Source organism: Cebus imitator, unplaced genomic scaffold (assembly GCF_001604975.1).
Source record: "Cebus imitator isolate Cc_AM_T3 unplaced genomic scaffold, Cebus_imitator-1.0 Scaffold451, whole genome shotgun sequence".
NCBI classification, from domain to species: Eukaryota; Metazoa; Chordata; class Mammalia; order Primates; family Cebidae; genus Cebus; species Cebus imitator.
In genome coordinates this window covers 1,402,827-1,429,790 of record NW_016107766.1, presented here as the reverse complement: position 1 = coordinate 1,429,790, position 26,964 = coordinate 1,402,827, and the positions used below count along the sequence as shown (strand labels likewise).

The following is a 26,964-nucleotide window of genomic DNA, read 5'->3' as shown; positions in this document are numbered from 1 at the left end:
TGACAAGAGGGAAAGTCTGCCTCAAAAGAGGGGAAAAAAAAGCAACACTAGAAGAACTTGCAGATCAGGTGAACATTCCAAATTCTAAGGCAATCAGATACCCTGGTCAAGGTTAACCTGAAGGACAGAAGGGGCAAAGGGAGCAATTTAATGATCTTTACTTTCCCCTCTTTTCTGCCAGCATACTTTTTTTTTTTTTTTAAACAATTAGTCCTTGTGTCCTGGATTAGGGAAGGCCGGTTGGGGGAACAGTCTCCCCCTCAGATGCTAATATCACCTTTGTTGGTACCAGCTCCTCATGGCTGGCGTATGCTCTGATTAGCTGGTAACCACATATCATCAGGTGACTATGACAGGTGTCATCCCTGTAGAATATAGTCATGTTATGCCCATTTCACAAATGGGGAAACTAAAGCTTTCCCAAGGTCACAAAACTAGATCCAAGATCTGTCTGATTCCAAAGCTCATGCTCCATGTGACTCTACGACACTGCTCTTCGATGCTGAAGGCGAAAACTGGCAAGGGGCTTGAAGGAAGTGGGGCAGAAGGCCTAAAATAAGCTGGGCAGTGGGCTTGCTTTAGACTAAGAAATAATAAGGCCTCCGTTCTTTCTTGGAACTCTGGGACTTGAAGCAGCTCCAGGTGAGTTTGCTGTGGGAGATGTGGTGGGTCTGTGGCTGGGGTGGTGATAAGGGCTCCACTGGGGATGTTGTGGAAATTGAGATCTGCCAATGAGTCTGGCCCTCCCTTGGTGACCCCCAGGATAATCTGGAGTTCCGCCTACATCTACGGTATGAATTCCTGATGCTGGGGATACAGCCTGTGATTGACAAGCTCCGGCAACATGAAAATGCCATCCTGGACAAGTAAGTTCCAAGCACCCATCTGGGAGGGACAGTGCCTCAGTTGGGGATAGTTGGGACCTCTGTGAAGGCTGCCCTTCCCTCTGGACACCAGCTGTCATACCCAGCAGAGATTCAGAATCAGCTCTGTGGGGGGCAGGTGTGCCCTTGCCTGTCCTCTTTGCTGACCTGCTTGTCTCATCTCTGATGTTATAGACAGGTGAACCCAGTAGTCCTCCGCCATCACAGGACTGCCCCCTGGGGACCATGTGGAAATATCTGAGGGTGTTGTTTTGGTTTTCAAACTGGTTGGTGGCAGGCAATACTGGTATTGGCTGTTGGCGGCCAGGAATGCTAACTGTCCAGCAGTACCTTCCTGCTCAACAAAGAAATGTTCCACTCAAAATGCTTGCTATAAAGCCCTGGTTGATCCAAGGGCACAGTTATGTTCCCATGTGATACCAGTGAGGCCCCTCCAGTTCTGTTCCATTAGTTTAGGCTATTTTATTACACTAGGTTTAAAGGGAGAGAGGATGGATCCTTTTGGGTTGGAATGAGTGGATCCTTTTGAGGTGGAATGAGTGGATGTGTGCATGGGGATAGAAAATGAGGAGAGATTAGTTTTGAGGGCTGACTTGGAGACCCTGTGAAAATACTGGGGAAAATAGATGCAGGGCTGTTGTTCTCGACTGAGAGTGATTTTAACCCCCACCCCCGAGACGTTGGGCATTGCCTGGAGACATTACATTCTTGGTTGTCACACTAGGGGGTGCTGCTGGCATCTAGTGGGTAGATGCTGAGATGCTGCTAACCATCCTCACATATCAGCCTCCAACAACCGAGGATAATCAAGCCCAAAATGTCAATAGTGCCAATATAGAAGCCCAATCTAAGCTGAAGGGACCCTGGATTGGCCTCCCTGAAGGAAGGTCATGGGATCTTATAAAGGGCAGACAATGCATGTCCTACAAACAGCCGCTTCTTTCCCATTTTGCCTTCATCTTGTTTGAATGAAGCTTTCAGATTTAGCCAGTGGGGGGCTCGAAGGGGCTGTAACCCTCAACCAAGGGTGTGTCCTGGCTGTAACGTCTATTCTCTCTGTCTCCCCATTCTGTCTAGACATTTAGACTTCTTCGAGATGGTCCGAAATGAGGATGACCTGGAGCTAGCCAGGAGGTTTGACATGGTGAGGAGCTGGCAGGGTGGAGCAATTGCTATAGGGTAGCAGGGTTCCCTGCTTGTGGATTTCCCAGGATCACAAAGCTCGATCCAAGATCTGATTCCAAAGCTTGTGCTCCATGTCACTCTACGACATTGCTCTTCGATGCTGAAGGCAAAAACTGGCAAGGGGCTTGAAGGAAGTGGGGCAGGAGGCCTAAAAGAAGCTGGGCAGTGGGCTCGCTTTAGTCTAAGAAATAATAAGTTCTCTGTACTTTTTTGGAACTCTGAGACTTGAAGCAGCTCCAGGTGAGTTTGCTGTGGGAAATGTGATTGAGGGGCTGTAAAAAAAAAAAAAAAAGGCCCCACAGCCACTTTTCTAGACCCTGTGCTGTGGCAGAGCTGGTGTGGGCTGGTTCCCTGGTGGGTACCCTCATGGCCAGGTCCTGTGATTAGTCACAGTTCTCTGTAGAAACACAACCAATAGGATACACATATAGAGATAGAGAGATGAGAGGGCATTTATTAGGGGGATTGGCTTACACAATTAGGAAGGCTGAGAAGTCCCACGATAGGCCAGAGTTATTGCATGGAGAAACAGGGAGGCCAGTAGCATAGCTCAGTCCAAGGTCAAGGGCCTGAGAACCTCAGGGGCCACTGGAGCACATTCTGGAGTCCAAAGGCTGGAGAGCCTGCAGCTCTGATGTCCAAGGGCAGGAAGAGAAGGGTGTCCTGGCTCCCGAAGAGGGGGAGAAAATTCACCTTTCCTCGGCCTTGTTGTTCTCTCCAGGCCCTAGGCTGATTGGATGGTGAGGAGGCCACAGGGTAGAGGGATGGCAGTATGGTAGTGGGTTCCAGGTGGCCCCACAGCCGTTTCTCCAGGCCCCACACTGTGGTGGAGCTGGGGTGGGATCTTCCTTACTCAGTCCCCTGATTCAAATGCCAGTCTTTTTGGGAAACACCCTCAGACACACCCAGAAACAATGCTTTACCAGCTACCTGGGTATCCCTTAATTCAGTAAAGTTGATACCTCAAATGCACCATCACATTCCACTTTCAGAGCCTTGGTAGTATGCTGGCTGTGGAAGTCTTCCCTAGGAAGGCATCTGCCTTGGAGGAGACTGAAACCCTCAAGGAAAGGGAGCAAGTTATTGCATGTGATTAGTCTCAAATGCCTTTCCTGGGCTAACTTTCCCCTGCCTTCCAGCAACTTCCTGAGTCCCTTCTCCCCATTGCTAACCAGATCATGCTTAGCAAACTAAATTGTATTTTCATTTTAGCCTCAGCAACCCTGAAAGCACACAGCTCTGCTTTATTGTATTATAAAATCCCTATCCAAATAGAAAGCTACTTTTGGGTGGTGCTTCACAGTCACTGAGTGCATCCCATTATATTTTCACAAAAGCCCTGGATTTATAGATACAGGAACAGAGGTTAGAAGGGATAAGCAGTTTGCCTGTCATCACACAACTAAAGCGTAGATCTGGGGTTTGGAACTGTGCCATGTGCCACCTGCTACTTTGAATCTTCTGTGCCCCTGCCCCTTCCCTGAGTTTGGATCAGTAGTTCTCAAGCAGGGGCGATTTGGCTCTCCTTTCCCCCTGGGGACATTTGCAATGTCTGGAGACATTTTTACTTGTGTGAGAAGGTGCCACTGGCATCTACTAGGGAGAGGCTGGGGTGCTGATACACAACCTACAAGGCACAGGGCAGCCCTACAACAAATAATTATCTGACCCAAGATGCCAATAGTGTCGGGACTGAAACTCCAGTTTATATAATGGATTATCTCCTTCTTCCTTTTCTTTGTCTTTCTCTTTTTAAGCCTGGACCAGAGGCAGGGGAAGAAAACCTCTCCTGTGAGACAGGGCGTAGTGGATAGAAGTAGGGTCTTCTCTCCCCTGCTGCCTTCCTCTGCTGCCTACCTCCCCCAATTCACTGCGGCCTCTTCTCTCCCAGGTCCACATCGACACCAAGAGTGCTTCCCAGATGTTTGAGCTGATCCACAAGAAGCTGAAGTACACGGAGGCCTACCCCTGCCTGCTCTCTGTGCTGCATCACTGCCTGCAGATGCCCTGTGAGTACCGTGCGCTTGCTGCTTCCCTCGGCTAGCCTAAGCCTTGAATTGGGGCAGGTCGAGACAGGACTTTGGGAACTCCCTGGACTGGGGAGTCTGACCATGTCTTCCTGCACGCTTGCTTTTGGAAGGCCAGGCCCCATGACTGAGGCCCCTGCATTTCCTTCCCTCCTTGGGGTCAGGTCTTCCACTGTCATCTGGGGAAGGAGCTGCGGACTTGGCCCTGAGCAACTCCAACATCCTAGTCCAAAGACAGTAGATGGATCATTGCAAAATTAAATAGTTCTGGCTTTCTGCTCATGATGTGGGAGTGATCAGTCATGTTGGGGAGTTCCAGAAAGTTTTGTGCTTGGGGGAGTAGCACAGATGTGGAATGAACATGGTTGTTTTTTTTCTTAAGGTTTTATCAACTCCTTCATCTAGTGCTTGTTGGCTTCCACCCTTACACTCTTGCCCCTGCTTCTGGCTACACATACCAAATGTCAGCATCTACAAGAGCAGATGGCTAAGTTCTTAAGATCCAGGTGTGCACAGTGATTGGATAAATTGTACATAATTGCTAATAGCCACTCCAGAATGCACTTCTAAATGGGCTTTAACTGTACCACTTGGAACTTAGGCTCTTCACAAGAGACCGTTTTGAAAAACCATGTGGCCCTCCATAGTGGTTGATGTTGGTGGCAGTGTCAGCAATCACAGTTACAGTGATGATAACTGTGACTGATAGTGTGTCAACTCCGGGCAGGCACAATGTGAGGTCCTTTCTCTGCACACTAGAATAACCTAAGGAATAAACATTATTATGTCCAGTTGAATAGTGAATGAACCTGAGGCTCAGCGAGATCTTTACCTACAGAAAGAATTTTGGTTTTGGGGGCAGTGATCGAGGGTTGAGATAAAACACGTTCTGCCTCTGTGAACTAATGACCTGGCTTTACATGATTTTGCTGGGTGAAAGGTAGATGGAAAATGATACCACGTTGCAATGCATGTATCAGTAGACTGGTGGAAAGGATAGATGCAGTGACCTGAATTAAGAAGCTATCACTTCTCCAAAGCTCATCCCAGAACGCGTTCATTGAAGGCACAGAAATCCCTGGGAAACCTAACTTCTTGTGCTCCAAGGGATTTCTGTGTTGGCTGTTCCATGGGCAGTGTGAATGGGTTCCTCTACTCTGCCCTAAAATGGGGCTTTGCAGACTTGATCTTCTACCTTGTAGGCATTGTGGTTTGACTTTGATGTCAGGATTGCACTTGTTGGCTTTTTATGGTAGTCAGTAGAGATAAAGTGCTAGGGATCAAGGACCAAGAAAAGAGTGTGTGCGCTTATCACATAAAAAGGAAGTCCATGTCCAGGAAGATGACTTTCATTAGAGGCGATGAGAGTGAGGCCCTGTGAGATCACACACAACACACTATGCCTTTACCTTCATAGTTCCAGGTCACTTCCACAAGAAATCTTCTTGAATCCCATTAAGCACTTCTCTAGCCCATTTTGACTCTCAGTGCACACCTGTAATCGGTTTCCATTCATCTTTCTGTGTAGAGTAATAGTGTGGATAATCCTAAAATGGTTTTTTTTTTTTTTTTTTTTTTTTTAAAAAAAAGCCTCCCTGGAGACTTCATTATTCAGCATGTAGTATTTTGGAGCAGGTGGTTTTTATAGATAATGTAAAAAGCAATCTCCACTTCTAGGGCATAGTGTGCCCAGGGTCCAAACAAGGAAGAAAGGCAACCAGAAAGCATTTCAGAGAGTAAAGAAATATATTGGGGAGGTGGCTGACACGTTCATAGATGTCTAGTTGCCAATAATCAAGAGATGACTGAATTAGTGAGTTGCTATTATCAGCAATGGCATTGCCTCTTTCTCCAGACTGGGAGCTTACCATGGGTGGAGAAGGGCATGCCCCACCAGCCAGAGCCCAGGCAGTGACTCTGGGGCAGGGGCAGGGGACTCCAGGGCTCAGGAAAGATATGATGCCTGTCATCCCTCAGACAAGCGGAACGGTGGCTACTTCCAGCAGTGGCAGCTCCTGGACCGCATCCTCCAGCAGATTGTCCTCCAGGATGAGCGGGGTGTGGACCCTGACCTGGCTCCCTTGGAGAACTTCAATGTCAAGAACATCGTCAACATGTGAGCAGTGGCTAGCCTTTGCCCTGTCTTCCTTCACCTTCCTCATCTCTCTCCTGCTCTGGGCTCACCAGTGAAATCTCAGCTCCCTTTCGCAAGCCAGACATCCCCAAATGGGTCTTGGGCAGCACTGTCCAATAGAACTATAGTAACCTAATGAAAAAAGTGGCATAGTGCTACTGTTCAGTGTGGCAGCCACATTATTGAGTACTTGACACATGGCTAGTATGACAAAGGAACTGAATCTTAAATGTTTTGTTTAAAATTTGAATAGCCACATGACACATGGCTAGTGATTACTCTCTTGGACAGCCAGCACAGGTGTATTGGGCATGTTCTGGACTTTCAGTGGTCTACTGCATGGGTTGGCTAGATGGCAAATTTGAACACGTTAACATAGAACAAGGGTCAGCAAACTATGGTGCGTGGGCTGACTCCAGTCCTCCAACTTATTTGTGTATGGCCCATGAACTAGTAATAATTTTTACATTTTGTTTATTATTTTATTTTTTGAGATGGAGTCTCACTCTGTCGCATAGGCTGGAGTGCAGTGGTGCAATCTCAGCTCACTGCAACCTCTGTTGCCCAGGTTCAAACAATTCTCCTGCCTCAGCCTCCTGTGTAGCTGGGATTACAGGTGCCTACCACTGCACCTGGCTAATTTTTGTCATTTTAGTAGAGATGGGGTTTCACCATCTTGGCCAGGCTTGTCTTGAACTCCTGACCTTGTGATCCACCCCACCTTGGCCTCCCAAAGTGCTGGGATTACAGGCATGAGCCACTGTGCCTGGCCAATTTTTACATTTAAACAACAAACACAAGTATATGTGACAGAGATTGTGCATGGCATGTAAAACCGAAAATATTTACTCTGGACTTTTATAGGAAGCTTGCTGACTACTGACATAGAGCATGGCTATTTGATCACGAGGTTGCTGGATGAGGTTGTCAGAGCCTAAGGCCTTCTGGTTTACCATATTTTATTGACCTGGGATAGAGAAACAAGAAGAAACAAATTTAAATTTACATCAATTAATAATAAGGGCTTACATTAACATTCTAATTTTTAATTTTAAGCTTTTACTTAACTTTCAGTATGAGTTTGAGCCATTTGTCCTTAAGGAGATAAATTGGCTCTCAATGATTCATTATGTTGCATTCCAAAGCCAAGTAGAAAATTATTTTCCAGCTATTCTTGCTACTGTTTTCATTTGCACAGTCAGATATTGATGTAGTTGAAATCCTCAGTGGTACTCTGGACAAGTGCAACTGGGAAAGTGATCAAAAGGTAACGTTAGTGTTATTTTCTACTAATTTGTTATACCATTTCGTAGGCAATCTTCTCCACTGCCGGAGGATAAAAACTCCTCAGGTCCAATGAAGTTCTTACGCCTTCCTGGGTAACAGAAGTCCTAAGATCACTTTAGAGTGCAACATAGACTGAAATATGACATTCTAGACATGATTTAGCCTTAAATCTTTCTCCTCCACCAGCTGGGGCCAGGCAACTGGAATGGGAAGGGCACATGTGTGTGTGTGTGCGTGCGCGCGTGCGCATGAGCATGGGTGTATGTATGTGTGTGTGCATGTGTATATATGTGTATGTGCAAATGTGTGCACATATGTGTGTGTGTGATATCTGCCACTTTTGCTCTGTTCTGTTTACCCTGTAGCCTCTTCTATCTCCCACGTCACGTCGCCTTTCCACTAACCAGTCTGACCCTCTGAAGAGGCAGCCTGGTGACAGGAAAGAAAAAGGGAAAAGGTCTTACTTGATAAGATAATTTAATAAACAGGCTCCCTGCTCTCTGGCTTTGGCATATGGGTAAAGACGTCAGTGTGTTTCTGGAATCTTGAGAAGTTCCTCGCTGGATGCCTTTCACTACAAAACCCAGCTCACTGGCCATGCAGGACTTTTGTTCCAGCTGGCTGGCTGCTTCCAGCCCTTCCATCACTCCCTGGTTCCAGGGCAATCCAGTGCCTGTAGACTTACGGTATAGATGTTCCCATCTGTTGCTCAGGTGGACCCCTTGCACAGGACTTGTAATAGCTGCACCCCAGTTCCTCACGAGACATACATGTGACCCATGGGCAAATCTCATGTAATCTCCTGTGCCAACAAACTCTAGGAGTGCCTGCAGGGCCCCTCACAGCAGTGTTCTCCTGCTTTTGCTCCCAGGACTTTGCTTGGCTCCAAGTAGGGCCCCAGTCTACTCTGCCTCCCTCCCAACTTCGGAGAACATGGGTCAAACTCTTGGAGATGGCCCCAAAAAACCAGTTCCCTGGTGAAGGAGATAGCATCTTGGGGATAATAGCAGTGGCCCTCTTCAAATAAATGTCTTCACCAAATACTCTCCCTCTCCATACTCTGTTCTCTGTGTCCTTGATGTGGTTGAAGAGGCCAAAAGTTGTGGGTCTAACTCTTCCACATTTTCAGATTTATAAAGGAATTGATTCTTGGGAACTCACTTTGGAATTTCACCTCTGTTATGCCTTGGTATCAAGGTAAAAGCTAAATTTTAACACTGTTTTCAAGAGCTTGGCATGTTTCACCTGAACATACTCAGTCTGTATCGCTGGTGTGGGTGATGTCTGTTGCTCTTACACGTTGGTCTTTGGAAGCCGGGACCATGGAAGGGCCAATATTTTGATCTCTTTTAGATGTAAGATCTATTTTCACAAGGAGGTGCAAGTCGTGATACAACTCTAGGGAGCCTGAGGTTCAGTCCAAGTTCTACCATTAATTAGCTCTTGCCCTATCTCCGTTCTCTGAGCCTCAGTAGCTCCAGCTGTATGACAAAGGGGCTGGCTTATAAGGTATCTATAAGTCATTTCATCTCTCACGGTCTGCACAGACACATAATGTGGATGTGGCAGGGGACGTGGAGAGACATCTGGGAAGTCTAAATCCTAGCCCCCTTGATGTGGCTGAACAGACTAGAGACCAGGGTCCCTGCCTGGAGGGTAGAGAGACGATGTCTTCTGGGAAGCTGTGAGTCAGTGGTCAACAATCACATCGCCTCCTCCCTCTTCCCTCTATGCCCTGCCAGGCTCATCAATGAGAACGAAGTGAAACAGTGGCGAGACCAGGCAGAGAAATTCCGGAAAGGTGAGGGGCTCAGCCTAAGCCTGCTGTCCACTCCACATGCCTCTCCCCTGTCCAGCCCCTAATTCCATGTCCTTCTAAGGAGAGGACCGCATTACTCACACGCTCTCCTTCTGTTTCCTCTCACGTCCCCCGCCCCGCCCATTTCCAGAACATATGGAGCTTGTGAGCCGTCTGGAGAGGAAGGAGCGGGAATGCGAGACCAAGACATTGGAGAAGGAAGAGATGATGCGGACGCTGAACAAAATGAAGGACAAGCTGGCCCGGGAGTCCCAGGAGCTGCGCCAGGCTCGGGGACAAGTGGCAGAGCTGGTAGCCCAGCTCAGCGAACTCTCAGTATGCAAGCATCTCCCCCTTCACATAGTTGAGCCAGGACCCTGGGCTTCAGGACAGGGTGGGCAGAGCAGGTGTGGGGAGAGGCCAGGATAGAAGAGACCCCTGAGGCTGTATAGATGGCACCTGTTAGTGAGAAAATTAATGTCCCTTCCTCTGGGTGACACAGTCCCAGGAAGCACATCTTGGACAGCAGAGTGCAATTGGAATTGGATCCCCCTCCCTCCCTCAGCTGGAGGCCTTGTGCAGTCAGTAACCTACACAACTGCATAGATCAATCCTGCTGTTGCATTGCAATGGCTGTGACTGATTGTCCAATGCCTGTGTGTGACTTGTGTGTGTCTGTCTGTGGTGGTGGTGGTGGTGTTGGGGTGTGTGTGTGTGTGTGTGTGTGTGAGAGAGAGAGAGATGTTTGGATGCAGAGAGAGAAAATGGGGCCAAATGTGTGTAGAAGGTGAGGGTAGAATTTAGGGTTTAGTATAGAAGGATACTAGGAGTAAGGAAAGGAATCATGGTGGGGGACCTGAATGACATCAGTGCTGATGGCTTTGTCCTTGCAATTTTTCTGTTTCCTCAGACAGGCCCTGTATCTTCCCCACCACCCCCTGGGGGCCCACTCACCTTGTCTTCCTCAGTGACAACCAATGACCTGCCTCCACCCCCTCCTCCTCTGCCCTTTGCCTGTTGTCCCCCTCCCCCCCCACCACCCCTTCCCCCTGGAGGACCCCCAATTCCCCCAGGTGCCCCACCTTGCCTCGGCATGGGCCTGCCCCTCCCTCAGGACCCCTACCCCAGCAGTGATGTCCCACTCAGGAAAAAACGTGTCCCCCAGCCTTCCCACCCGCTGAAGTCCTTCAACTGGGTGAAGCTGAATGAGGTGAGCATCCGGGAAGGGGTCGGCAGGCCCATTCTTCCACAGCAGGGTGGTCGGCCTCAGGCACCGCCTGCCCCTTGTTTGCAGATCTCTACTCCAGGTCCTTTCTTTGGTGGGGGGGCAAGGGCAGTCATGTGGATGCACATGGTGGGTTTGATGTGCCAGGCAGCTCCCTGTCCACGGGGAGAACACCTGCCCTGGGAGAGACGCTTGGCATGGGGCAGTGCTCACGCTGACAGCGTCGTCTACAAATGGAATTTGTGTTTGCCCAGGGTTGATGGAGTCACAGGCGAGGCAAACACTGAGTAGAAGTCAAGGAGGGGGTCTCATTGAAGCAAAGAATGGAAACATAAACAAAGAGCTTGGGCCAGCATCTAGGTTTTGGTAAAGATCAGGGCAGTGTATGCAAAGGACTACCCAGTTGGATGGCAAGACACAGCCATATTGGCATCTTCCTGGGGGAAGCTGCATATGCTGGCCTCATGTCTGGACCAGCAGTGAGAGGCCCTCATGAGTATATCCACTAATAATCACCAATCCCAGAACCACAGGTGGGGGTTAATTTCTCTGTTGGACTCTCATGAGCATAGTTAGAGACACCCTTGGTTGCATTAGACCTCTGGCAATTGAAGCCTGGTTCCAGCCTGGACCAAGGTTCTGGCAAGTCTTATTAGGAGGACCAGGAGCTTCCTCCTTGAGGTAAACACCTGCATGGTCACTGGTTTCAGTTAGGCTGGCTCACTGGGGTTTGGAGCTTGGATGGATTCCACACTGACCTTTATCCTCTGGGTGGTTGGACTAGCTCTTGGGGAACTCACAACTGTACCATTGTGTTTGAGTTTCAGTGAGCTCAAATGCAGAGTTAAGAGATGCAAGATTGCTAAGTAGGTGGTCAGCTATCTGCTGGGGGCCTTCTCCTGATTGTAGACCAGCTAGCTTGTCAATCTGAGGTCTGTTTTTGTAAAGCTTTGTTTTGGGGGCTATGATAGATAGTAATAAAATGACATTGTCCTCTCAGAGCTTAGGATCTGCCAAATTAGAAAGCGTGTTTAAAGAAACACCTGGAGAGCCTGGGGATGAGTTAAGGGTGAGGCTCTAACCAAACCAGGTGTGGCTTTAGCGGTACGACCGGTCAGTCATTCGACTTGTCTGTAACTCAGTTGGCTCATGTGTGAATTGATCTCAAAGATCCCGTCTGCTTCTGGCTTTATAATCTGGGTGGAAAGATGAAGCATGGACAGAGCCCATGTGTAGTTTCCTGGGCCTCTGATTACATCTCCACCACCTGTTAGCAGCATTCAAAGCAAAGTTGTTGAGGCTGATGACAGCTACACCAAGCAGTTGTTCTGTCCTGTGGGTGTTCCGTGGCCATGAGGTCAGAAGGACAAACCGCATACGAGCAGGCCAGCCACTCTGCAGAACCAAAGGCCGCAGGCTGTGCAGAAAGGTTCAGTGTTCACGATCAGAGAATAACATTTTTTATTGTGGTAAAAAAAGACATAACATTTTGTCTCCTATTGTCATAATTTATAATGTAAGGTTTTAAAGTTGTAGTAAAAAGTTATGCACCTCTATGATGAAGGAAGACAGCCAAGGCAAGTAATATTTTTGCAACACTTTCATCGTATGAAGCTGTGTGCTCAGGAGTTTCTCTGGGTCCGGTAATAGTAAAGTTTCTACAGATGCCCCAGGGTCTCAGAGCAGGCCAGAGTTTCATTTCTAGACTGGAGAGTGTGAGTTTGTTGGAATAGACAGTGGGGGACGTTTCGAGAAGCAGGGCAAGGTGAAAGGCTTTTGAATAACATTTGAGAATTTATCATCCCAATCCCAAGCTTTTAATTGTGTGACAGGGGCAGGTCATAGAATCACCTGGGCTTCAGGTTCCAGATCTGTAAATGGGGCAATAATAATGTCCATCTCAAGAGATTACAGCCAGGCATGGTTGCTCACGCCTGTAATCCCAGCACTTGGGGAGGCCGAGGTGGGTGGATCACGAGGTCAGGAGTTCAGGACTAGCATGGCCAACATGATGAAACCGAGTCTTTACTAAAAATACAAAAATTAGCCAGGCATGGTGGCGTGCACCTGTAATCCCAGCTACTCTGGAGGCTGAGGCAGGAGAATTTCTTAAACCCAGGGGGTGGACATTGTAGTGAGTCGAGATCGCGCTGCTGTACTCCAGCCTGGGTGACAGAGCAAGACTGCATCTCAAAAAAAAAAAAAAAAAGGAGACTGAGGATTAATTGGCTTCCTACATACACAGTACTTGGAACAGTGACTGACATATAGAAAGTCTTCATATGATAAATTTATTATTGTTAGTGACTCTGCCAGGTATGTTTGAAGTATATTATCTCACTTAATTCTCACATCAACTCAGTGAGGTAAAAAGCGTCACGGATGCTCAGTTTCCTTTTATGTGACATGGAAGAAAAATCACATCCCTCCGTCTTCCCACAGTCTCACCAAATGGCAGGGCTGGGAGCGTCCGCCAGCTAGGCCTGGTTGACCCCAAAGGCAGTGTACCACGGGAGAAACATAATGAAACATGCTTCTGAGAAAGTTTTCCCTGGCATGTGAAGGATATCTCCAGTGGGCAGAAGTCCCAGGAGTCTAGACTAGAGATGATGGGCTCTTGGCCAGAGTGGTGGGAAAATTAAATTTGTGAATGATTATGCAAGGTGGGCACATCAGGGTGACACGGTGAATGTCAGCATGTAGGGAATATTAGGAACAGACTTACCTCTATCTGGCTCCAGACCTCAGTTATACCTCCTCAAAGAGCTTCAAGTCCTTCTGGTAGACGCTGGAAGCTGGGAGTGGGGTGGGCAGTGTTCGGGAAGGAGAGAGACAAAGAGACAGAGAGAGAGTAGTCGGCTGTCTCATGGGAAATTCTTCCCAGTGTGGAGCAGCCAGCTCTCTCGCTCCAGCCCTTTTCTTCTCACCCCGGCCTCACCAAGATTAGAGAAGGTTGGGAAGCCTTACCTCTGCAGGCTTCCTCTGTCCTCTACCTCCACCCAGGTCCTAGCTGCAGAGGGAGGCCTCCCTGCAGATTAGGCTCCGGCTGTACGCTGCTTCGGCCAGCTCCCTCCCTGCCTTCCCTGATTCCATTCCCTTCTCATCTTCTCTCTGCCTCCCACATCCCCCTTTCCAGAAGCTCGACTCCTCTCCCAGTCCCTTCCTCTACCCCACGTGTGCTTCTGTGAGCGCACACACACACACACACACACACACACACACACGGCGGTTGTTTCTGCTGTGAAAAGAATGTATCTGTGTTGGGATTGGCCAGCTGCCTGTATCCCTTGCTGCTCCAAGCTTCCCAGCCGGCATTCCACAAGAGGGTCCCTGGCCTCCAGAAGGCCACAGGAATGTCCCCACCCCCTGACTCTAGCCTAGCCTCCCCTTTCCAGAGTTTAAGAAAATAACAGCGAGTGAAAGGTATGTTTCTCCCTCCAAGCCTTGCTGAGGGGGGTTGTAGGGAGGAGGAGAAGGCATTAAACAAGACTCTCTGGCTGTGCTCTAGGTCAAGGAAGGCAGAGAGATTCTATCCTGAGGGCCAGCAAAGCTCTGGATGGGGTGGGGAATTCCTGGGAGGGGAGGGCTGGAAGGCCCTGTCAGAGGTGTGGCTGGCTATGCCCTGGGCCATCAGTAGCATGCTACAAGACAGCCAGGGCTTCCTTTTTTTGTTGTTCTGGCTTGGCTGATGGCAACACCTTCCCTGGGTCTGATCAAAGGGAAATTGTGGCAGAGTCTTGCTGGTCTCAGCAGTGTCACACAGATGCCAGGTCCCAAACTTTGGCATTTCTCTACTTTCTGGGAACCTGGGAGGAAGACCCTTGGGAAAGAAAACCACCATCTGAGATACAGAAATCCAGTCTGTGCTGCAGCTGTGAGGATCCCAAATACGTGTGGCTTCCATCTTCCAATGATGGCAGCCAAGGACAGGAGTGACTCCCAGGAACCCTGCCCTTTATGGAAGTAGGCCTGTGTGAAGTACCCTGAGAACATAGCTTTTGACTTTGCTTTTGGAAAAAGTGAAGTGTACCCCCTTTCCTACTGCCTACCCGAGCCTTCAGTACCCCCAGTGATTTCTAGAACATGCTTACATGTGGCTCCATGCACAAGGGAGGAGAAGGGGTTTGTCTCTGGCCTCTATCCTGGAACAGAGCGTTCAAGAGAGTTTGGAGGTTGAGGGGAGCAAATGACTCCCTTCTGAAGGTCTGAAATCCTGGTTGTTGTAGTACGTGCAGTTGGGACATACATAGGGTTAGGGAGCCATGGGGCATCTCCATGACAGAGTTGGGCCAACCATGGGGTCTTCTCTCTACCCTGAATCTTAGGAGCGTGTCCCTGGCACCGTATGGAATGAGATTGATGACATGCAGGTGTTTCGGATCCTGGACCTAGAGGATTTTGAAAAAATGTTTTCAGCCTATCAAAGGCACCAGGTAAGACCCTACACCCTCTGGCCTCTTGGGGTTTGATTTCCATATACCATACCCTCAAACCCAACGTCAGCCTCTCCTCTCCCTTCCTTCTTCCCTTCCCTCCTTCCTTCCTCACATGTATCCTGAATGGTTTTATTCTTTATGGGGTGCCGTGTGCTTGCTGAGGATGTGGGTATAAAGTAGAAGTGCACAAACCAGGCCGATGGGGGAACAGCCTTGTATTATGGTTCCTATTTACACACCAAGTATTGAAATGGTATCTGGTCCATTTCTCCCTTCCCTTCTGGAGCACGGGAGGTAGAGTTGCAAGGCCTGACCACCGTGGACCCTTGTTCTCTTTGGTTCAGGATTTAGAGACTAGGCTTAGAAGGCATCATAACTTTTCAAACCACTTCTCTACCACATTTTGTCTTGCAAAGCCTCTATGAGATTAAGCAGGGGATGTTGCCTTGCAAGGAAGGCAGAGGTGCTGTTCCACGTCACTCGGGCTGAGGCTGGGCCTGGGAAGGTCTGGAGAGGCCCCGACATTGCTCTGAAGGCTCTATGTGCAGGTGGCTGCCAGCAAGTCTGGTCCTCCAGTCACAGAGAAAGTTAGGGGGTGAGTTGGTGGCCGAGCGCAGGGCGTTCCTCAGGTGGGAATCTCAAACTGTGCCGAGTGCCTGTGGTGACTGCCAAAAGGGTTGATTCTCAGACCTCATTCTCAAATGGATGTGATTCAGGAGATGAGCTGGGGCCCAGGAGTCTGCATGGTAACTAGCACCGCTGGAGGCCTTCCCTCTAAGTCCACTTGGGGAATGAGCAGCTTAGGAGCCTCAGAGACTTGCTTTCTCTCTGGCCCACCCCAGAGGGACTGTCCCCTCTCGAGGTTGGGCTACCATCTTCTTTGTTTTCTCTATTTAGCCTAGGGCTTCATTCTTGAGGGCTTCCCCCGGTGCCAATGAGTGGGTCCTGGCAGTGCCTGGTTGTGGTGGCCTGGCTCCCCATTGAACTGGAGAGGGTGTCCTGGCTCAGTTTCTGCCCAGCCCTGACCTGTAGATGACCAAGGACACATGCAGCCACTCCTAGGGCACTGGCCAAAGGGAAGGAGGTGGGATCATCTGGCCAGGTGATTATTTAATTTAAATATGGGTGCCCACAGCATCTGATTCCCTTCTCTTCTCCTAATTCCAGGAGACGCTTTTAACCCATGCCCATGTCAGCCTGGCAGCTAACGCTGCTGGAGCTGAAAGGAACTCTTATGAGCACTGGCTCCTGGGAGCCAATTCTCTCTGAGTGGGGCTGAGGACAGAGGAGTGTGTAGCAAGCGTACCAGGCTTGGTGATCACAGGCTGCCTCCTAGTTTGAGGGTCTTCCTGCAGGACAGGGCTCTGGCCCAGACCACTCAGGCTCCAGGGCCTGGAGGTGAGGTTGGGATGGGGCCAGTCAGGAAAGAGACAAACTGGGTCTGGGGCCTCCCAGCTTGGTGAGTTGAGAAGAGTTAAGACTGAAAGATCCCCTGTCCTGTCCCCCTCACTCCTCTGAGCTTACCCAGTCTGGTCATCTGCCTCCCCTCACCCAGTAGGCTGCCCAGTCTCTGGGACTGAAATCCTAGCAGCAGGACTGGAGAGATCCTGAAGGCTGTCTTAACCTTGTTGCCTCCTCTTGCAGATGGCCGTGGGGCAGGGCAGGTCCTGGGAGCCATGGTTCTCTGTGCCCGTGTGGGTTTTGCGTTGGTAGCTTCCATTCTGTCAGTGTCAGGGAGAACAGAGGTGTGGGCTGTGCTGCTTCAGTTCCCCTTGCACAGCGAAGGACAGATGAAGGGCAAGAAGCGAATTCAAGGACACTTGCTTTTTGCTGTGTCAATAAACACAGCTTTCTGGAGCTTCCAGACTGAGTTTGTGACTCCTCCCCTATGTAGCAAGGTGAACTCATCCCAGGGTGGAGGAATGTCTTCTACCCTCTCTGCAGATTTTCAGCAGAGGAAAAGGAAGAACAGGCAGCAAAGCCTGCAGTGAGAGAACTCGGGGGTTTGGTCTGCCCTGACCAGGGAGCGGTGGTCCCACTGGGCGGATGGGAGGCACTGCCTGATCTGTGCTTCGTTTGGCTTCTCCACGAGTGCATGTATGCTAGAAGCAGCTCCTGTCTAGTGCTACTTACAGGCCCCTGTCTCCAACCATGGGTGTCACTGGGACGAAGGGGACAGTGTAGATGCTGAGGTATCCCCATGTCTGTCATGCTATTTCTGGGTCCCCAAATGTCTTGGCTAATGTTGTGCATGTTTAATTCTCTGTTGGCTGTGGCTGCTGCCTAGGAGCTGATAACTAATCCTCCTCAGCAGGTGAGTTACTCTTGGGGCTCTGACCACTCCAACTTTGAACTGCTTTCCTGGGCTGCTGCTCTGTACTGGGCCTGACAGAGGGGACTTGTCCATTCCACCTTCTACCTTGTTCCCCATTCACACAGGGTGGTACGGGAGAGGGTCCCCAAAGAGAAAGAAGAAATGTAGCAGAGGGAAGTAATCAAATAGATCCCTGGCAGCAGTGGAGGTCAGTGTCTCCTGGAATGAGAAGAAGGCTCCTAGGTCTATTGTCTGATCCACCAGGCCAAAGGAGAGCGTTTCCTGTAAGGACACATAGGGTAGGCACCACACAGGTCTAGGGGCACAATTCACAGAGAACCATGTGAGATGGCCTCTGCACTGGTGCAAGAGGGACCTGCCAGAGGAAGGACAGCACACTAGACAGCCTCCTACCTCACCAGGGGCCCAAGAGGAGGAGTAGGGCAGGATCAGTGATTTCTCTGGAATCTGCCTGCTGGAACCTCAGAAGAGAGAGTTCTGCCTCAGTTTCCTTACCTGCGAACTGGTGGATGCTCTCTACTCTGGGCACACTGGATGGTACCTGAAGTCCCTAGGCATTAGCAACTGTTCCCTGTGGGGGTTTGCAACCAGCTTCTCGCATAAGCCTGAGGGAGGGCATCTGTGTTGGGCAGTGGGAGTGGGAATGGATTCTGTGGGAGACATGGTAGGTTATGTCACATTGCCCAAAGCCACAGGGATCAGTCACACCCTGACCCACTGGCACAGCCCTTCCCTTGTTGCCCAGAATGGATAATTTCAAAAAAAAAAAAAAATTAGGGGTCTCCTCAGTGTCCTTCCCCAACCCCTTGGGGCCTATGGAAAAGTTCTTGTCTTAAAGGTAGCTGTTAGCCACCCTCCTCTCTCTCCTGTCTTTTCCTTCCCCCTTCGCCTCATGCCAGGAGCATTCCTGGATTGGTAGGAGGTGGCTCTTCGGGGGTGGGCAAGAGGAGGATTGGGGAACATACACCTCAACTGTCCACTTCACTTGTTGGTTACAGAAAGAGCTGGGCTCCACTGAGGACATCTACCTGGCTTCTCGCAAGGTCAAAGAGCTGTCGGTCATTGACGGCCGGAGGGCCCAGAACTGCATCATTCTTCTTTCCAAGTACGTGCAAAAGAAGGTGGTTGAGTTGAATGCTTGGGGGACAAGGGGAATAGAGGAATGGAGTGATGGCGGTTTTGGGCCCCTCCCTCTCTGCTGTCCCCTGGGAGGGGGCGGGCATTGATCTGGAGCTGTCTCCTGGGAACCTGCCTTGAGCAGCAGTTTGAGGCTCTGCAGGCAGGGAACTGCCCAGTCACGAGGCCCTTGTGCAGCCTGGTCAGCGTCTGGCGGCCGAGTTGCTCTAAGCCCACGGAGGGCCTCGCTTGGCTCACGCCACGGAGCAGCATGATCTCAGCCTCTAAGCATTTCCCGTGGCTGCAGAACAAACAGGGCAGTATCTGTGCTAACAGCACAGCTTCTGTGCAGGGGCCTCCTGTCTGAGCCAGGGTCAGAGGGCACCACCTCCCATACTAGTCTTAGTGCTGCCCCAGCTGCCTCTGAGACATCCTCCCCCCTTTTCTCTCACAAGCCCCCAGGCCTCAGTTTCCTCCAATTGATGGTGGAAAGAGTTCTGAATCCCCAGGGTTCCTAATGGGGGTGTGTGTGGAGGGGATAGGGAAGGGCTATGAGGGGGTGTGTGGGGAGTGTGGCTTCTTCCTGTCCCAGGCAGCGAGTGATTGGGACAGCTGTATGGGAGCTGAGGCGCTGTGAGAAGACAGAGTGATTCTGAGTTCTGAGAACGAAGGCAGCAGGAAATTGCCCTCTTAGTGGCTCACCAGTAATTCTGTCCTCCTGTGGAGATGCTGTGCATTTTTTCTGCATGAGGAGGAGGAGAAGGATCAGGAACCCTCTGCCATGTCCCTTTGGTCTACCTTGAAGACATCTCTTTTACTCCCAAATGCCCCTATGAGTTTTGATGGAGTCTAAAGAGACTAGAGACCCTCACATCTCTAATTAGACACTAAAATGCTCATTATCAAGTTTATGGACTGAATCGTATTAGTCTAGGCTAAGAAGGCTTTGTAGAGGAGTTGAGTGGGGAGTACTATTCAATGTATCCCAAGTTTGTGTTAGGGAATGAGGGAAGGCGGAGGTGGTACCTTTTGGAGAAGGACGTTGAAGGCTGTCCTGGATGGAGGGGCCAGACCAGGCCGCTCAGGGGGTGGGGTTTTGTCTTAGGTTGAAGCTTTCTAACGAGGAGATCCGGCAGGCCATCTTGAAGATGGATGAGCAGGAGGACCTCGCTAAGGACATGCTGGAGCAGGTGAGGACCCTCGTGGGAAGGAAGGGGAGCTGAACCCAGGGGGCAGCCATGCGCCTTCCTGAAAGCCCCCAGAAAGGCTGTGACTCTTGGGTTAAGGAGAAATCAGGCTGAAAGAGTTGGGGAGAAGGTTTATAGAAACCTGCCTTGGTCACCCTTTCTCGGAGAAAGCTGGAAAGGCTGCATCGTTTCGAGGCTTTGTTCCCCGATGACTCCCAAGGCAAATCTTCCCCAAATCTCTTCCCCCTCAGTTCTGTGGATCCTTTGAGAAACCTAGAAAACAAACACACACACACACACACACACACACACACACACACACCATCAATTGGACTGCATTACAATTAAGAACTTCTGTTCATCAAAGGGCACAGTTACTGAGTGAAAAGAGAAGACAAACCTTAGAAGAAAATATTTGCTATACATGCATATAACAAAGATCATACTCAGTTCAAAGAACTCTACAAATCAATGAGAAAATGATGAAGAAATCAACTTAAAAATGAGCAAAAGACTTGAGCAGGTGCTTCATGAAAGGCGATTTCCAAATTGCCAATAAGCATATGAAAAGGTGTTCAATACTATTAGTTATCAGAGAACCATAATAAGAGGGCACCACACAGCCACCAGAGCACTAAAATTAAAAAGACTGACAATGCTATGTGCTGCCAAGGATGTGAAGCAATTGAAATTCTCAATTGGCACAACTATTTTGGAAAACTTGGCAGTGCACAGTATAGCTAAATATATACCCGCCCTATTGCCTAGTAATCCCACTCTCAGGTATAGTTCCAGGGAAACAAGTACAAATGCTGACTAAAAGAAATATACAAGGCCGGGCACACTGGCTCATGTCTGTTATCCCAGCACTTTGGGAGGCTGAGGTGGGCGGATCACCTGAGGTTGGGAGTTCAAGACCAGCCTGGCCAACGTGGTGAAACCCTGCTTCTACTAAAAGTATAAAATTAGCTGGGCATGCAGCATGCCTGTAATCCCAGCTACTTGGGAGGCTGAGGCAGGAAAATCATCTGAACCTGGGAGTGGAGGTTGTGGTGAGCCGAGATCGCACCATTGCACTCCAGCCTGGGCAACGAGCAAAACTCTGTCTTAAAAGAAAGAAATATACAAGAATATAGCTGACCCTCAATAATGTGGGGAGCTAGAGGCATTGACCCCCCACATAGTCAAAAACCTACATATAACTTTTCACTTCCCTATAACTTAGCTACTAATTGCCTACTGTTGAATAGAAGCCTTACTGATAACATAAACAGCCAGCCAATTAACACATTTTTTATGTTGTACGTACTATATGCTGTATTCTTACAACAAAGTAAGCTAGAGAAAAGAAAATGTATTTAGGAAATCATTAGAAGGCCAGGCATGGTGGCTTATGCCCATAATGCCAGCACTTTGGGAAGCTGAGACGAGCAGATTACTTGAGGTCAGGAATTTAAGACCAGCCTGGCCAGCATGGTGAGACCCTGTCTCTACTAAAAAATACAAAAATTAGCCAGGCGTGATGGTGCTTGCTCATAGTCCCAGCTACTCGGGTGGCTGAGGCAGGAGAATCGCTTGAACCCAGGTGGTGGAGGTTCCAGTGAGCTGAGATCGTACCACTGCACTCCAGCCTGGGCAACAGAGTGAGTGAGACTCTGTTAAAAAAAAAAAAAAATCACTAGAAGGAGAAAATATATATACTGTTCATTGAGGGCAGGTAGATCATCATAGAGGTCTTCAGTCTTCATCCTCATTGCCTTCATGCTAAGGAGGAGGAATAGGAGTGGCTGGTCTTGCTGTCTCAGGGATGGCAGAGGCGGAAGAAAATCCCCCACATACAAGTGGTCCTACACAGTTCAACCCTGTGCTTGGAAAGTGAACGATCAGATTGTGGTGTATTCATACAGTAGAATCCTACTCAGCAGTAAATAAACTACCCTGATATGGATGAACCTGAGGCATTGTGTTGAGGAGGAGAAGCCAGACATAAAAGAGAGCATACAGCATGAGTTCAAGGACAGGCAAATCTGGCCAAGGTCCCAGAATTCAGTTGAGAGCCTATATTCACTTGAATGGCTGGCTGAAGTGATGCAAAATAACTTTCTTGGGAGATGGAAATGTTCTGTATCTTAATCTGAATGATGATTCAATGGATGGAGATTTGACAAAAATCACTGAGCTGCACATTTAAAATGGGCGTGTTTTATTTTATGTAAATTATACCTCAAGTTGGTTTGAAAGGAAAGAAAAATCACTGAGCTGTACCTTGAGGAATGGTGTACTTTAGGCCACATGGTGGCTCCTACCTATAATCCTAGCACTTTTGGAGGCTGAAGCGAGAGGATCACTTGAGCTCAGGAGCTGATGAAGATCAGCCTGGGCTACATAGTGAGATCCTGTCTTTACCAAAAAAAGAAAAAAAAAATTAACCGACTATGTGCTGCATGCCTGTAGCCTCGGCTACTGAGGAGCTGAGGTGGGAGGATTGCTTGAGCCCAGGAGGTCTAGGCTACAGTGAGCTAGGATCATACCACTGCATTCTAGCCTGGGTGACAGAGCAAGTCCACATCTTAAAAAAAAAAAAAAGGAATACTGTACATCAGTTACATCTCAATTTTAAAAAGAAAAAAAAAGTTCAGAGCTGGCTGCTCTGTCATTCCCTTCAGGCAGATGAAACAAACCTGTCCACATGAGGGTGCCTTTCTCTTTCAAGGCACCCTCCCCATCTTGAGCAGAGTCAGTACAGCTTCTCACAACCTGCACCCCGTGTCTGCTGCTCACCAGTTGCTTGTGTGACTTGCACCTGCTCTTTTCAGCTCCTCAAGTTCATCCCAGAGAAGAGTGATATTGACCTACTGGAGGAGCACAAGCATGAGATCGAGCGGATGGCCCGCGCTGACCGCTTCCTCTACGAAATGAGCAGGTTGGGGCCACGCGCCTGGCGGGGGGCTGGGATTGGGCCAGGTAGGGTTCTGCCAAGGGGAAGGGGATGGAGGTGGGCAGGCTCAAGAGGAGGCTGGAGCTGGCTCCTGGAGCTGGGGCTGGCTGGGGTGAGGGTGAAATAAGATATGGCTCACCTTGTCCACAGGATCGACCACTACCAGCAGCGACTGCAAGCCCTGTTCTTCAAGAAGAAATTCCAGGAGCGGCTGGCAGAGGCAAAGCCCAAAGTAGAAGGTAGGCTGAGGGTTGCAGGAGGCCTAGAATGGAGAGGCATCTGAGAACGGCAGGGTAGGTGGGAGCCACTGAACAGGGGCAGAGGGAAACCCCTTTCTTATTCTCAACCTGAAAGCAAAAGGTCAAAGACAAAATGCAAAATGATTATGAAAATATGCACTTGCTTATATGAACACATGCGCCAACCTTGTGACATGTTGCTAATGCCTCAGTGTGCAAGCTCTTTAAGTACTCCCCAGGGATTGCCTGTGCTGATGGCAGAGGAGGGAGGGGCATGGAGTTGTCGTGAGAGGCAGGAGATCGGGATGGTGGGCAGACATGGGGACCCAGGAGGCAACAAGCAGGAGAGGCTGTGAGGCTCATCTGTGGGGAGGACAGGATCAGTACAATGGAGGAAGAGAGGCTGTTTCCTCTAATGATTGTTTCCTTTGCTGTGCAGAAGCTCTTACGTTTAATTAGAGCCCATTTGTCTATTTTGGCTTTTGCTGCCATTGTTTTTGGCGTTTCAGTCATGAACACCTTGCCTATACCTATGGCCGACAAACATGAAAAAATGCTCATCATCACTGGTCATTAGAGAAATGCAAATCAAAACTACATTGAGGTACTATCTCACACCAGTTAGAATGGCGATCATTAAAATATCTGGAGACAACAGCTGCTGGAGAAGATGTGGAGAAGCAGGAACACTTTTACACTGTTGGTGGGAGTATAAATTAGTGCAACCGTTGTGGAAGACAGTGTGGTGATTCCTCAAGGAGCTAGAAATAGAAATACCATTTGACCCAGCAATCCCATTACTGGGTATACACCCAAAGGATTATAAATCATTCTATTATAAAGACACATGCACACATGTGTTCTTTGCGGCACTGTTTACAATAGCCTGGAACCAACAAGACCTGGGACCAACCCAAATGCCCATCAAGGATAGACTGGATAAAGAACATGTGGCACATATACACCATGGAATACTATGCAGCCATAAAAAACGATGAGTTCATGTCCTTTGCAGGGACATGGATGAATCTGGAAACCATCATTCTCAGCAAACTGACACAAGAACAGAAAACCAAACACTGCATGTTCTCACTCATAGGCGGGTGCTGAACAATGAGAACACATGGACACAGGGAGGGGAACATCATACACTGGGATCTCTTGTCGGGTGGGGAGATTGAGGAGGGATAACATTGGGAGAAATACCTAATGTAGGCGACAGGGGATGGATGCAGCAAACCACCATGGCAATGTGTATATCTATGAACAATCCTGCAAGATCTGCACATGTACCCCAGAACTTAAAGTATATATATATTTTTAAAAGCCTGTTTCCAGGATGTTGAGGTTACCAGTCTGGGGGCAGAACAGAGCATGGGCACCCCCTGCTGGACACCAGGACCAGTCAGTACTCCTCGACATGCCCAGTCCAGAGAGTAGCCCTTCCTGAAATTCATTGAGATGCTTCAGGGGGAGTCTGCGGATAGGGTGGAGCACGCAGAGCTAAGACAGATGTTTTTCATAATCAGACCTTGCCCCCGCCTCCACCACACACAGGGAAAGGGATCTGCAGGTGGTAAGCATAATCAGTTGAGAGAGAAGGAAAGAGAGCAGCAGTGACTTCATCTCTGAGGTCTGGTCAACTCTCCTACCCTAGTGATGGGTGAATCCTTACCTTCATCACAACTTTCTTTCATCCTGCTGCAGACTGCCCTTTGAAGCATGCAGCGCAAATAAGGGGTTCAGCCCAAGACATGTGCGCACAACTCTGTGTGTGTCTTGGGTAAGTGGAACAAATGTGAGCAGTGCCATTTGGAGATTTGGAACTGGAGTAGCTTAGCTACCACAAAGGCTTAATCTCAGTTTCCTGCTCCCAGGAGCCTAAGCTCTCCCAAAGAATTAGTAGATACTCAGGAAAGAGACTCCCTTTGATATCAAGCTAAGCTGAGTAAGATGTGTTTGGGATAGCAAAATCTGCTGGGGAAAGCTGCTCTTCTATGGTTCCGCTCTGTAATAATTATTCTGTATAGCAATGGCTGCTGTCCTTGTATAGACCAGATATAGGTCTCTTTCCTCTAAGAAGTACATAGGAAAAGCATGCCTGAAGTTGTGTATTATAGAATCAGATCATTGTGTGTGACTGTGGGTGGAGAAAAGAGGATTGTGTAAAGATGGGATTCCTATTCTTCCTTCCAGTTCTCCCAGGAAGTATTCCTGGAAGAGCTAAGATTTGGCCTATCCCAGCTAGGTGATGAGCTATTGACACCTGCCCTCCCACCCTGAGCAGGGGCTCCGAGTCCACTTGCCAAAAGCCGGTTCACCAAATTTGACAAAGTTACCAGTTCCTCTATGAATATATTCATAAACTTATTATTCTTGAATATATCCTTATGAATATATTTATTGCTGAATATACCACATTTACTGATTCTTATTATAAATACATTCACCGAATATAGTCAAGATGAATATGGTTGCAAGTGTAATGTTCTTATGAATATATTCATGAATATATTATTCTTGCAAATATATCTAAAATGTCAGAACTGCATTTGGGAGTTTTCCCATTTACACTGATTTCCTTTGAACTCTTGTCATTTTCTGTTTTGCCAACATTTTAGCATTTTTAGGAGGATTCCTTTGCAGATTTTCCAAATAGCATATAAACTTTAGAAAAAACATCCCAACCAATCCAAGTACTTTTTTTTTTAACTTTTGAAATATAACATGCATATAGAAAAGTACGCAAATCATGAGTCCTACTTGAGGAATTGAAAAAGTTAACCACATGTGTAATCAACACCCAGGTCAAGATATACAGTTTCCAACCCCCCAGAGCTTCTTGATGTCCTTCTCCCAACCTTTACGCCCTCGCTTTTGTCTCTAAAGTTCAAACCTATCTTGACTTCTAGATTAGTTTCATCAGTTTTGAACTTTATTTTTTTGAGACAGGGTCCTGCCCTGTCACTCAGGCTGGAGTGCAGTGGTGTGATCTTGGCTCACTGTAAACTCTGCCTACTGAGCTCAAGGTCCCCTCCCACCTCAGCCTCCCAAGTAGCTGGCACTACAGGCACATACCACCAGCCTAGCTAAGTTTTGTACTTTTGTAGAGATGGAGCTTCACCATGTTGCCCAGGGCTGGTCTTGAACTCCTGGGCTCAAGTGATCTGCTCACCTCGGCCTCCCAAAGTACTGGGATTGTAGGCATGAGCCATTGTGCCTGGCCTGTTTTGAACTTTATAGGAATGGAATAATAGAGTATGAATAATTTAATTATGCTGCTGACTTTTGCTCAACATTATGGTTGTGACTTGTCCCTAATGTTACATGTAGCAGTGGGTTATTCATTTTCAGTTCTGCATTTTCTTCCATTATATGAATATACTGTAATTTACCCATTCTATTTTGAATTAAAAAAAAACCACAAAACTAGAAACAATAGAAATACTCATCAAAAATAATGTGGCTTTTAGGTTACAGAGTATGTACATGTTCAACTTAAAAGCTACTGACAAACCTTACTATTTTTACAACTTTTTTTTTTTTGAGATGGAGTCTCACTCTTGCCTAGGTTGCAGTGCAGTGGCATGATCTCAGCTTACTGCAACCTCCGTATCCTGGGTTCAAGCAATTCTCCTGCCTCAGCCTCCCAAGTAGCTGGCATTACAGGCGTGTGCCACCACACCCAGCTAAGTTTTGTATTTTTGGTAGAGACAGGGTTTCGCCATGTTGGGCAGGCTTGTCTCGAACTCCTGACCTCAGATGATCTGCCAGCCTTGGCCTCCTGAAGTGCTGGTAGAGCTTCTTTTCAAGTTACTTATTTCTAACTTTGTTAGAAGCTTTCTACAAACTTCTAGCCAAGTGGTTTTCATTTTATCTTCCTAGCAGCATCTTAAAGAATGTTCAGTTTGGCATAAGCCAAAGATCACAGGGTAATCTGGTCTTTTTGTTGCCACATTGAATATTCAAAAAGTATATTCTATAACTAGTAGACAAAAATCTTAGTATAGGATTTGTGTCTTCCTTCTGTGCACCCACCACAAAGGCATCAGAAGGGCCAGAGCATACACAGCAGGATGAATTACTGAAGTTTTGGTTACTGTTAGCTTAGTTTGTATTTCTAGCAAAGATGTCATTTAAAGCATTGCGGGAAAATGGTTAAGATGGCCAAAG

At 48.3% G+C, this 26,964-nt stretch overlaps 1 protein-coding gene across 6 annotated transcripts in view; it reads left to right on the top strand.

Moving 5' to 3' along the window:
• DAAM2 (dishevelled associated activator of morphogenesis 2) overlaps positions 1 to 26,964 on the top strand; it is a 117,911-nt gene that overhangs the window by 82,185 nt on the left and 8,762 nt on the right. For 5 of the 6 annotated variants that reach the window (XM_037732503.1, XM_017511767.2, XM_037732505.1 and 2 more), the window contains exons 8-20: positions 763 to 866; positions 1,962 to 2,028; positions 3,961 to 4,078; positions 6,074 to 6,212; positions 9,260 to 9,318; positions 9,467 to 9,651; positions 10,226 to 10,525; positions 14,866 to 14,973; positions 17,264 to 17,290; positions 18,310 to 18,416; positions 19,533 to 19,617; positions 22,431 to 22,537; positions 22,703 to 22,791. In XM_037732503.1, the coding sequence (XP_037588431.1) occupies positions 763 to 866; positions 1,962 to 2,028; positions 3,961 to 4,078; positions 6,074 to 6,212; positions 9,260 to 9,318; positions 9,467 to 9,651; positions 10,226 to 10,525; positions 14,866 to 14,973; positions 17,264 to 17,290; positions 18,310 to 18,416; positions 19,533 to 19,617; positions 22,431 to 22,537; positions 22,703 to 22,791 (1,495 nt within the window). The remainder of the gene's footprint in view (positions 1 to 762; positions 867 to 1,961; positions 2,029 to 3,960; positions 4,079 to 6,073; positions 6,213 to 9,259; positions 9,319 to 9,466; positions 9,652 to 10,225; positions 10,526 to 14,865; positions 14,974 to 17,263; positions 17,291 to 18,309; positions 18,417 to 19,532; positions 19,618 to 22,430; positions 22,538 to 22,702; positions 22,792 to 26,964) is intronic. The other variant, XM_037732504.1, reaches the window with a different exon arrangement.